Source organism: Rhinatrema bivittatum, chromosome 2, assembly GCF_901001135.1.
Source record: "Rhinatrema bivittatum chromosome 2, aRhiBiv1.1, whole genome shotgun sequence".
In the NCBI taxonomy this organism is placed as follows: Eukaryota; Metazoa; Chordata; class Amphibia; order Gymnophiona; family Rhinatrematidae; genus Rhinatrema; species Rhinatrema bivittatum.
This window is the reverse complement of record NC_042616.1, coordinates 35,439,164-35,451,739: the sequence shown is the minus strand read 5'-3', so window position 1 is coordinate 35,451,739 and position 12,576 is coordinate 35,439,164. Positions and strand designations below refer to the sequence as shown.

Here is a 12,576-nt window from a genome sequence, read left to right as displayed (position 1 = left end):
TGCCCCTGCTGCCCACTGGTCGAATTTTCCATTTGGGCCGTCGTTTCACAGCGGTGGCCAGCGGCAATGGGCAATCTGCTCGTTGACAGCCGGGCGCTGCGAGGTTGCCACACCAAGGCAGCTGTTCCTCCAAAGTCCCCCAATGCTTCGCTGACGCCTGTCTGGGCACATCTGGAATCGCTGCGAGTTGCGCTGAGGCGTGGTTACCCGTTCCAGGTTCGGTACACCCAGCCCCCCCCCCCCTCCATCCCTTGGTTGGTATAGCAAGCGCCGAGATAGCCTGAGGGGGGCGCCTGCGCCAGATGAAATCAAATGGAATTTTTTTTTTGCCACAAATGCAGTACAGCGGAGCTTAAGAAAGCCGGTAAAGTGAGGAACAAATACAGGAGCCTGGGCAGCACGTTCATCTTTACCATGGCAATGCATCCAAACCAGCAAAACTGTTCCCTCTCCCACTTTTGAATGTCCCTCTGGATGGGCCTGAAGCCAATGGCTTGTTGTTAAGCTGAAAGAGATCACTCGCCTCCGGTCCGATGTGCACACCGAGATGTTTCATTGAATTTGAGGCTAATTTGAAGGGGTATTGTGTCTCAGCTCCTGTACCACTGCCTGGCCAGCGGATATATTGAGAAGTTCAGATGTATCCAAGTTAATCCTGAAACCGGATCCTGCGCTGAGAGCCTGCATCTCGGCGGTTGCACCTTGGAGGGATGCCTCGGGGTTTGGGATAGGCAGTAAAATGTCGTCTGCAAAGAGGGAGATTTTTAGATGTAGAGTTACCCAGCCGTATCCCCTCAATCTGATCAGAGTCCCTGACCTTCGTAGCGAAAGGCTCCAGAAAAAGGGCAGATAATAGAGGGGACAGCGGGCAGCCCCTGTCTCATCCCTCTTTGAACTGGAAATGGGTCACCGTGCCCCCCATTAACCTTAATCCGAGCTGCCAGATCCTGATAAAGACTTTTTACCCATTGGAGAAACATCGCACCAAATCTCAGCTTTTCCAAAGTGGCAAATAAAAAATCCCAGTGGACTGAGTCGAATGCTTTTTCAGCGTCGATAGCTAACAGCACAAGTGGTACGTTTTCTTTTTTAGCCCACCGTAGAATATCAGTGACTTGGCGCACATTCTCCGCTGCCATTCTCTGTGGTATAAATCCAACTTGATCCCTATTCACTAACGGGCTGATACAGTACAGTGCGCTCTGGCAACCCTCTATTGGAAGCGCGTTTTCAACGCGCTAGCTTTACCCCTTACTCAGTAAGGGGCCGAAAACGCATGTCCAACCCCCCCAACCTAATAGCGCCTGCAACATGCAAATGAATGTTGATGGCCCTATTAGTTATTCCCACGCGATTCAGTAAGTAAAATCTGCAGCCAAGCCGCACATTTTGCTTTCAGAAATTAGCGCCTACCCAAAGGTAGGCGCTAATTTCTTCAGGCACCGGGAAGGTGCACAGAAAAGCAGTAAAAACTGCTTTTCTGTGCACCCTCCGACTTAATATCATGGCAATATTAAGTCGGAGGTCCCGAAAGTTACCAAAAGTAAAAAAATAAAAATAAAAATTTGAAGTCGTCCCGCGGCTCACGAGGCGAAAACCAGACGCTCAATTTTGCCAGTTTCCGAGCACGTGGCTGTCAGCGGGCTCCAGAATCGACGCCGGCAAAATTGAGCGTCGGCTGTCAAACCCGCTGACAGCCGCTGCTCCTGTCCAAAAAGAGACGCTAGGGACACGCTAGTGTCCCTAGCGTCTCTTTTTGGACAAAAGGAGGTGCTAGTGTCCCTAGCGCCTCCTTTTGTCTGTTTTTACCGCCGGGCGTAATTTGAATAGTGAATCGCGCGCACAGGAGAGTGGTAGATTTGTTTTAGTGAAGGCTTCTTTTGCCTCTGCCAGATTTTTAACTCTGTATGTGGTACCATCAATGGTAAACATGAGGCCAAAAGGAAATGTCCATCCGTACCGTGTGTTGTGTTCCTGTAAGGCTGTGGTTGCTGCCCGCAGTTCATAACATTTGCGCAGAGTAACTGCTGCTAAATCATTATAAATATATATCTTGGGGCCTTTTGGGGTCAGTTTCACAGCGAGAGCGTCTCCCCTCTTCATAAGGAGCTTCCCTGGCTCCAGAGTTCCTTTTGGGGTCAGTTTCACAGTGAGAGCGTCTCCCCTCTTCATAAGGAGCTGCCCTGGCTCCAGAGTTCCTTTTGGGGTCAGTTTCACAGCGAGAGCGTCTCCCCTCTTCACAAGGAGCTGCCCTGGCTCCAGAGTTCCTTTTGGCGTCAGTTTCACAGTGAGAGCGTCTCCCCTCTTCACAAGGAGCTGCTTTGGCTCCAGAGTTCCTTTTGGCCTCAGTTTCACAGCGAGAGCGTCTCCCCTCTTCACAAGGAGCTGCCCTGGCTCCAGAGTTCCTTTTGGCGTCAGTTTCACAGCGAGAGCGTCTCCCCTCTTCATAAGGAGCTTCCCTGGCTCCAGAGTTCCTTTTGGCATCAGTTTCACAGCGAGAGCGTCTCCCCTGTTCACAAGGAGCTGCCCTGGCTCCAGAGTTCCTTTTGGCGTCAGTATCACAGTGAGAGCGTCTCCCCTCTTCACAAGGAGCTGCCCTGGCTCCAGAGTTCCTTTTGGCCTCAGTTTCACAGTGAGAGCGTCTCCCCTCTTCACAAGGAGCTGCCCTGGCTCCAGAGTTCCTTTTGGCCTCAGTTTCACAGTGAGAGCGTCTCCCCTCTTCACAAGGAGCTGCCCTGGCTCCAGAATTCCTTTTGGCGTCAGTTTCACAGCGAGAGCGTCTCCCCTCTTCACAAGGAGCTGCCCTGGCTCCAGAGTTCCTTTTGGCCTCAGTTTCACAGTGAGAGCGTCTCCCCTCTTCACAAGGAGCTGCCCTGGCTCCAGAGTTCCTTTTGGCGTCAGTTTCACAGTGAGAGCGTCTCCCCTCTTCACAAGGAGCTGCCCTGGCTCCAGAGTTCCTTTTGGCCTCAGTTTCACAGTGAGAGCATCTCCCCTCTTCACAAGGAGCTGCCCTGGCTCCAGAATTCCTTTTGGCGTCAGTTTCACAGCGAGAGCGTCTCCCCTCTTCACAAGGAGCTGCCCTGGCTCCAGAGTTCCTTTTGGCATCAGTTTCACAGCGAGAGCGTCTCCCCTCTTCACAAGGAGCTGCCCTGGCTCCAGAGTTCCTTTTGGCGTCAGTTTCACAGTGAGAGCGTCTCCCCTCTTCATAAGGAGCTTCCCTGGCTCCAGAGTTCCTTTTGGCGTCAGTTTCACAGCGAGAGCGTCTCCCCTCTTCACAAGGAGCTGCCCTGGCTCCAGAGTTCCTTTTGGCGTCAGTATCACAGTGAGAGCATCTCCCCTCTTCACAAGGAGCTGCCCTGGCTCCAGAGTTCCTTTTGGGGTCAGTTTCACAGTGAGAGCGTCTCCCCTCTTCACAAGGAGCTGCCCTGGCTCCAGAGTTCCTTTTGGCCTCAGTTTCACAGTGAGAGCGTCTCCCCTCTTCACAAGGAGCTGCCCTGGCTCCAGAGTTCCTTTTGGCGTCAGTTTCACAGTGAGAGCGTCTCCCCTCTTCACAAGGAGCTGCCCTGGCTCCAGAGTTCCTTTTGGCCTCAGTTTCACAGTGAGAGCGTCTCCCCTCTTCACAAGGAGCTGCCCTGGCTCCAGAGTTCCTTTTGGCGTCAGTATCACAGTGAGAGCGTCTCCCCCTCTTCACAAGGAGCTGCCCTGGCTCCAGAGTTCCTTTTGGCCTCAGTTTCACAGCGAGAGCGTCTCCCCTCTTCATAAGGAGCTGCCCTGGCTCCAGAGTTCCTTTTGGCGTCAGTATCACAGCGAGAGCGTCTCCCCTCTTCACAAGGAGCTGCCCTGGCTCCAGAGTTCCTTTTGGCCTCAGTTTCACAGCGAGAGCGTCTCCCCTCTTCACAAGGAGCTGCCCTGGCTCTAGAGTTCCTTTTGGCGTCAGTTTCACAGCGAGAGCGTCTCCCCTCTTCACAAGGAGCTGCCCTGGCTCCAGAGTTCCTTTTGGCCTCAGTTTCACAGTGAGAGCGTCTCCCCTCTTCACAAGGAGTTGCCCTGGCTCCAGAGTTCCTTTTAGCGTCAGTTTCACAGTGAGAGCGTCTCCCCTCTTCATAAGGAGCTGCCCTGGCTCCAGAGTTCCTTTTGGCCTCAGTTTCACAGTGAGAGCGTCTCCCCTCTTCATAAGGAGCTTCCCTGGCTCCAGAGTTCCTTTTGGCGTCAGTTTCACAGGGAGAGCGTCTCCCCTCTTCATAAGGAGCTTCCCTGGCTCCAGAGTTCCTTTTGGCGTCAGTTTCACAGCGAGAGCGTCTCCCCTCTTCATAAGGAGCTGCCCTGGCTCCAGAGTTCCTTTTGGCCTCAGTTTCACAGCGAGAGCGTCTCCCCTCTTCATAAGGAGCTGCCCTGGCTCCAGAGTTCCTTTTGGCCTCAGTTTCACAGCGAGAGCATCTCCCCTCTTCACAAGGAGCTGCCCTGGCTCCAGAGTTCCTTTTGGCCTCAGTTTCACAGCGAGAGCGTCTCCCCTCTTCATAAGGAGCTGCCCTGGCTCCAGAGTTCCTTTTGGCCTCAGTTTCACAGCGAGAGCGTCTCCCCTCTTCACAAGGAGCTGCCCTGGCTCCAGAGTTCCTTTTGGCCTCAGTTTCACAGCGAGAGCGTCTCCCCTCTTCATAAGGAGCTGCCCTGGCTCCAGAGTTCCTTTTGGCCTCAGTTTCACAGTGAGAGCGTCTCCCCTCTTCACAAGGAGCTGCCCTGGCTCCAGAGTTCCTTTTGGCCTCAGTTTCACAGTGAGAGCGTCTCCCCGCTTCACAAGGAGCTGCCCTGGCTCCAGAGTTCCTTTTGGCCTCAGTTTCACAGCGAGAGCGTCTCCCCTCTTCACAAGGAGTTGCCCTGGCTCCAGAGTTCCTTTTGGCGTCAGTTTCACAGCGAGAGCGTCTCCCCTCTTCATAAGGAGCTGCCCTGGCTCCAGAGTTCCTTTTGGCGTCAGTTTCACAGCGAGAGCGTCTCCCCTCTTCACAAGTAGCTGCCCTGGCTCCAGAGTTCCTTTTGGCGTCAGTTTCACAGCGAGAGCGTCTCCCCTCTTCACAAGGAGTTGCCCTGGCTCCAGAGTTCCTTTTGCCCCTCTTCATAAGGAGCTTCCCTGGCTCCAGAGTTCCTTTTGGGGTCAGTTTCACAGCGAGAGCGTCTCCCCTCTTCACAAGGAGCTGCCCTGGCTCCAGAGTTCCTTTTGGGGTCAGTTTCACAGCGAGAGCGTCTCCCCTCTTCATAAGGAGCTGCCCTGGCTCCAGAGTTCCTTTTGGCCTCAGTTTCACAGCGAGAGCGTCTCCCCTCTTCATAAGGAGCTGCCCTGGCTCCAGAGTTCCTTTTGGCGTCAGTTTCACAGTGAGAGCGTCTCCCCTCTTCACAAGGAGCTGCCCTGGCTCCAGAGTTCCTTTTGGCCTCAGTTTCACAGCGAGAGCATCTCCCCTCTTCACAAGGAGCTGCCCTGGCTCCAGAGTTCCTTTTGGCGTCAGTTTCACAGCGAGAGCGTCTCCCCTCTTCACAAGGAGCTGCCCTGGCTCCAGAGTTCCTTTTGGCGTCAGTTTCACAGCGAGAGCGTCTCCCCTCTTCACAAGGAGCTGCCCTGGCTCCAGAGTTCCTTTTGGCGTCAGTTTCACAGTGAGAGCGTCTCCCCTCTTCATAAGGAGCTACCCTGGCTCCAGAGTTCCTTTTGGCGTCAGTTTCACAGCGAGAGCGTCTCCCCTCTTCATAAGGAGCTGCCCTGGCTCCAGTGTTCCTTTTGGCCTCAGTTTCACAGCGAGAGCGTCTCCCCTCTTCATAAGGAGCTTCCCTGGCTCCAGATTTCCTTTTGGCGTCAGTATCACAGTGAGAGCGTCTCCCCTCTTCACAAGGAGCTGCCCTGGCTCCAGAGTTCCTTTTGGCGTCAGTTTCACAGCGAGAGCGTCTCCCCTCTTCATAAGGAGCTGCCCTGGCTCCAGAGTTCCTTTTGGCGTCAGTTTCACAGCGAGAGCGTCTCCCCTCTTCACAAGGAGCTGCCCTGGCTCCAGAGTTCCTTTTGGCGTCAGTTTCACAGCGAGAGCGTCTCCCCTCTTCACAAGGAGCTGCCCTGGCTCCAGAGTTCCTTTTGGCGTCAGTTTCACAGCGAGAGCGTCTCCCCTCTTCACAAGGAGCTGCCCTGGCTCCAGAGTTCCTTTTGGCGTCAGTTTCACAGCGAGAGCGTCTCCCCTCTTCACAAGGAGCTGCCCTGGCTCCAGAGTTCCTTTTGGCGTCAGTATCACAGTGAGAGCGTCTCCCCTCTTCATAAGGAGCTGCCCTGGCTCCAGAGTTCCTTTTGGCGTCAGTTTCACAGCGAGAGCGTCTCCCCTCTTCACAAGGAGCTGCCCTGGCTCCAGAGTTCCTTTTGGCGTCAGTTTCACAGCGAGAGCGTCTCCCCTCTTCATAAGGAGCTGCCCTGGCTCCAGAGTTCCTTTGGGACTCAGTTTCACAGTGAGAGCGTCTCCCCTCTTCACAAGGAGCTGCCCTGGCTCCAGAGTTCCTTTTGGGGTCAGTTTCACAGCGAGAGCGTCTCCCCTCTTCATAAGGAGCTGCCCTGGCTCCAGAGTTCCTTTTGGCGTCAGTTTCACAGCGAGAGCGTCTCCCCTCTTCACAAGGAGCTGCCCTGGCTCCAGAGTTCCTTTTGGCGTCAGTATCACAGTGAGAGCGTCTCCCCTCTTCATAAGGAGCTGCCCTGGCTCCAGAGTTCCTTTTGGGGTCAGTTTCACAGCGAGAGCGTCTCCCCTCTTCACAAGGAGCTGCCCTGGCTCCAGAGTTCCTTTTGGCCTCAGTTTCACAGTGAGAGCGTCTCCCCTCTTCACAAGGAGCTGCCCTGGCTCCAGAGTTCCTTTTGGCCTCAGTTTCACAGTGAGAGCGTCTCCCCTCTTCATAAGGAGCTGCCCTGGCTCCAGAGTTCCTTTTGGCGTCAGTTTCACAGCGAGAGCGTCTCCCCTCTTCACAAGGAGCTGCCCTGGCTCCAGAGTTCCTTTTGGCGTCAGTTTCACAGCGAGAGCGTCTCCCCTCTTCACAAGGAGCTGCCCTGGCTCCAGAGTTCCTTTTGGCGTCAGTTTCACAGCGAGAGCATCTCCCCTCTTCACAAGGAGCTGCCCTGGCTCCAGAGTTCCTTTGGGACTCAGTTTTGAAGGCCTTGCACAACCTTGGTCCTTACTTACGTTGATCAGTCCCAGTGAGATCTCTCCTTGGGAGCAGGGAGTGAAGGTTTGCTCTGAGTGCCGTCCGTGAAAGAAATCGGATTCCTAGGAGCCAGGAAACAGTCACCGCCCTTTCTACCTGGACGTTGTTGCCTAGAGACTGCGCCTCAGTGTACTTTGCATTTTTACTTAACTTTATTTTATTTATTGAAGCAGGGACTGATCATTTATTACCTTGGCGTCTAAGGAGGCAGGGTTTTTTATGAGAATTCTGATTGGCTGCTGACGCAGTCTCATGTCGAGCCTTTAACATTCAGCTGCGGCTGCTCCTCTCCCAGAGATCGGAGCTGGGCCCAATTGGAATGAAAAGGTCCACGGGGGTGCACAGGGAGAATTAATTTTAATAGAGCTACGCAGGGAGAGAGAAGGAGAGGGTTTTTTTTCCCAATCATGAACTTGTGGCTGGCTGGGAGGGAGAGTGGGGGGTTTTTTCCTCCCTGTGGATGATACTGTTGGCTGGTTGGGAGAGAAGAGGGGACTTTTTAAGAGTAACTATTTTCAAAAGAAAGTTAGAAAATTGGCTAGTTACCTCCTTAAAAAGACACAGACCAGCTGCCAGGCTGACTCATGACACTAAAGAGTGAGTGCGGGAGGGTGTATTTCTACCACCAGTCCTACCACCGGCCCACAGCATTTAAGGAAAGTAGCTAGCCGGCCCCTGGCATGTAACACGATTGAGAAACGCTGATCTAGTTCATCCTGGAATGACGTGACTGCTTTACACCCCGTTCCCTTTCACATGTGCATCCATGCTGAGTAAACCCTGACAATTATCACCGAGAGTCTCCCTCACATCAAGTAATGTCTGTCCTTTATTTTGTTATCCAGAGATCAATGAGTTGAAGAGAAGACACAAGGAGACGCATCCTGAGGAACCCACTAAACAGCTGGAAGTGACTAACACTGTAACAGGGGAAGAGGGAGGGGATACCTGTCCATGTTGTGACTGGGAGAGAAACAGCTGGGATCAATGTAAACCAGAGGAGAGTCCAAGAAACCCAGCAGGAGACTCCACTGAGAATGTGACTCCCCATGAGCAAAGTACCTGTGATATCCCTCACACTACGGAGCAACAGGAAAAACAGACAATAGGAGAAGAGTATGTGTGTAATGATTGTGGGAACTGCTACATGGATCAGGGATCTCTAAAATCACACCAGAGACTGCATGGAGGAGAGAGACCAAACACACGCACAGACCGTGGTAAGAGCTTCTATCTGGAACAGCAGCTCACAGCGCACCAGAAATTCCATACTAACCAAGATAAATCATTCCCCTGTCCTGAGTGTGGAATAAAATTCCTTCAGAAAAAATACCTGGAAAAACACCAGAGAATGCATCTGGAGGAAAAACCATTGCAGTCTACTAAATGTGAGAAAGTCTTGAGGCTCAAGAAATCTCTAATAAAATATCTGAGTGTTCAGAGTTCAGAGAGAGTCTTTCCTGGTAGTAAATGTGGAGTAAGCTTCAGATGGAAGCAATCTCTCGCACAACACCTGAGTATTCACACTGGAGAGAGACCCTTTCCTGGCATTAAATATGGGAAAAGCTTCAGGCTGAAACAATATCTTACAAAACACCCGAGAGTGCTTACTGGGATGAGACCCATTTCATACAGTGAATGTAGAAAAAGATTTGTAAATAAAGTAATATTAAAAGCTCACCAAATGAATCATATGAAAGAGAAACCATATCCATGTAGTGAGTGTCATAAAAGCTTCAGTGCAAGATCACAACTGAAAAGGCATCAAATGATTCACACAGAAGACAAACCATACCCATGTACTGAGTGTGATAGAAGCTTCTGTACGAGATCAGAACTGAAAAGTCATCAAATGATTCACACAGGAGAGAAACCATACTCATGTACCGTGTGTGATAAAAGCTTCAAAACGAGATCAGAACTGAAAAGGCATCAAGTGATCCATATGAGTGAGAAACCATATTCTTGTACTAAGTGTGATAAATGCTTCAGGTCACGATATCACCTAAAAATACATCAAATAGCCCACATAGCAGAGAGACCGTACAAATGTACTAAGTGTGATAAAAGCTTCAAAAGGAGATCAGAACTGAAAAGACATCAAGTGATCCACTTGAGAGCGAAACCATACACATGCACTGAGTGTGAAAAAACCTTCACACAGAAATCTTGCCTCAAAATTCATCAAATGATCCACATGGCTGTAAGACCATACTTATGTACAGAGTGTGATAAAAGCTTTGTAAGGAGATCACAACTGAAAAAGCATCAAGTGATCCACACAGGAGAGAAAAAATATGTATGTACTGAGTGTGATAGAAGCTTCTATTGGAAATCAGAACTGGAAAGGCATCAAGTGATCCACACAAGAGAGAAACCTTACACATGTACTGAGTGTGATAAATCCTTTACGCACAAATATTACCTGAAAATTCATAAGATGATGCACCTGGCTGAAAAACCATACTCATGTACTGAGTGTGATAAAAGCTTTATAAGGAGATCAGACCTTAAAAGGCATCAAGTGATGCATACAGAAGAGAAGCCATATAAATGTACTGAGTGTGAGAAAAGCTTTAAAAGGAGATCAGGACTGAATAGACATCAATTGATCCACACTGGACAGAAACCGTATACATGTACTGAGTGTGATAAAAGATTCACACACAAATGTTACCTGAAAATTCATCAAATGATCCACATGTCTGAAAAACCATACTCCTGTACTGAGTGCACTAAAAGCTATAAAATAAGATCAGAATTGAAAAAGCATCAAGTGATCCATACAGGAGAGAAACCATATACATGTACTGAGTGTGATAAAAAATTCACAGAAAACCGTAACTTGAAACTACATCAAATGATCCACCTGACTAAAAAACCATTTTCATGTACTGAGTGTGATAAAAGTTTCATAAGGAGATCAAAACTGGAAAGGCATAAAGTGAAACACATGGGGGAGAAACCATACATGTGTACTGAATGTGATAAAAGCTTTAAAAGAAGATCCGAACTGAAAAGACATCAAGTGATCCATACGGGAGAGAAACTGTACACATGTACTGAATGTGAAAAAACCTTCACACAGAAATCTTGCCTGAAAATGCATCAAATGATCCACATGGCTGAAAAACCATACTCATGTTCTGACTGTGATAAAAGCTTTATAAGGAGATCAGAACTGAAAAAGCATCAAGTGATCCACTCTGGTGAGAATCCATATAAATGTCCTGAGTGTGATAAAAACTTCTATTGGAAATCACAACTGGAAAGGCATCAAGTGAGCCACATGAGAGAGAAGCCATGCACATGTACTGAGAATGAAAACACCTTCATACAGAAATTGTGCCTAAAAACTCATCAAATGGTCCACATGGCTGAAAAAACATACTCATGTAATGAGTGTGATAAAAATTTCATAAGTATATCAGAACTGAAAAAGCATAAAATGATCCACAAGGGAAAGAACCCATATAAATGTACTGAATGTGATAAAAGCTTCTATTGCAGATCACAACTGGAAAGACATCAAATGATTCACACCAGAGAGAAACCGTACACATGTACTGAGTGTGATAAAAGCTTTAGACTGAAATCTGACCTAAAACTGCATCAAATGATCCACCTGGGTGAAAAGCCATACAAATGTACTGAGTGTGATAAAAGCTTCAAAAGAAGAGCAGAACTGAAAAAGCATCAAGTTATACACACAGGAGAGAAACCATATAAATGTACTGAGTGTGATAAAAGCTTCTATTGGAAATCAGAACTGAAAAGACATCAAGTGAGCCACATGAAAGATAAATCATACACATGTATTGAATGTGATAAAAGCTTCAAAAGGAGACAAGAACTGAAAAGACATCAAGGAATCCATACGAGAGAGAAATCATACACATGTACTGAGTGTAATAAAAGCTTCACACAGAAATCTTACCTGAAAAGTCATCAAATGATCCACCTGACTGAAAAAAAATACTCATGTACTGAGTGTGATAAAAGCTTCAAAACAAGATCAGAACAGAAAAAGCATCAAGTGATACATACAGGTGAGAAGCCATATAAATGTACTAAATGTGATAAAAGCTTCATACGGAGATCAGATCTGAAAAAGCATCAAATGATACACAGAGTGTGATAAAAGCTTCTGCCAGCTATCAGAACTGACAATGCACCACATAAGTCATGCAAGGGAGAAATGGTTTCCATCTACTAGGTATGATAGTAGCTTCAAACAGAAATCGGACTCAATAATGCAGCAGAGGATCCACATTGATCCTTAAGTATCAAGGGATGTAATCAGAGACCAATTAAGTGTGGCAGAAAAATACATGCATAGTCCCAGTTATATTGGGTGCCTGATTAAGAAGAGGTTTCATGTGCATCTTGTTCTATTACCTCTTTGGCACAATTAAAGTACTAACAAGGGCATTCATTGTAAAGCGGCTGACAAGTGAAGTTTATTCCTCTCCAGGTATGTGCAAAACAAACCCATTTGGAGACACCATGGACCTCTGAATACAAAACGGAGGTAATGCCCTGCTGTTTTCATGCTACAAATCCTATATTTAAATCAAGAGGTACATAAAGCATGCCAAAAATTGGAAGAAAGCAGAATAATAATAAGGAAAAGGAAACTGTATGATCTTTAATAAGAAAAAGAAGTGTGGAAGTGATGCCAGTCTGGAGCCCTTAAGAGCTGCTGCAGAAAGAGAAATACAGAGGAGAGCTGGAGTAAAGTGCTAGCAGGAGTGGGAAAGAGAGGGGAGCTTAGACCTGAAGGGGAGAGATTGATTATCGCAGCACAGGTCAGCGGATTACAGAGAAGATGGTTACAGCCAGCACAGAATGAAAAGGTAAATCAGCTAAAAGCAGATTCAGTAAACCAGAGCTAGAAACAGTTTCACACCTCGCTGCTGGACGCCAAGTGTTGATGTCAGAAGTCCTGGATACAGAAAGGCGTAGTAAGGTGTCTCGGCTCATCCCCTGGGAATTGTATAAACAGGAGAGCATCTCTGTACCAGAAAAGGACTGGGATCACAACCCTGAGAGAATGAAGAAGTTGTGATCACCTGGGACATCCCCATTCCATAGAAACATAGAAATGACGGCAGAAGAAGACCAACCGGTCCATCCAGTCTGCCCAGCAAGCTTCACACATTTGTTCTCATACTTAACTGTTTCTCTTGGCTCTTAGTAACCTTATGTTCTAATTCCCTTTTCACCCCCACCATTAATGTAGAGAGCAGTGCTGGAGCTGCTTCCAAGTGAAATATTAAGTTTGATTAGTTGGGTAAGCGGCAGCATAGCTCTCTGCCATGAAGCAGAGGGCAATGCTGGAAATGTGTGAAGTATCAGTTTTTC

The 12,576-nt window shown here is 48.6% G+C and overlaps 1 protein-coding gene across 1 annotated transcript in view; it reads left to right on the top strand.

Moving 5' to 3' along the window:
* LOC115083798 (zinc finger protein 11-like) overlaps nucleotides 1–12,355 on the top strand; it is a 39,976-nt gene extending 27,621 nt beyond the window's left edge. The window contains exon 4 of the mRNA XM_029587819.1: nucleotides 8,058–12,355. Coding sequence (XP_029443679.1) covers nucleotides 8,058–11,350 — 3,293 coding nt within the window. The 3' untranslated portion in view covers nucleotides 11,351–12,355. The remainder of the gene's footprint in view (nucleotides 1–8,057) is intronic.
* The last annotated feature ends 221 nt before the right edge of the window (nucleotides 12,356–12,576 follow it).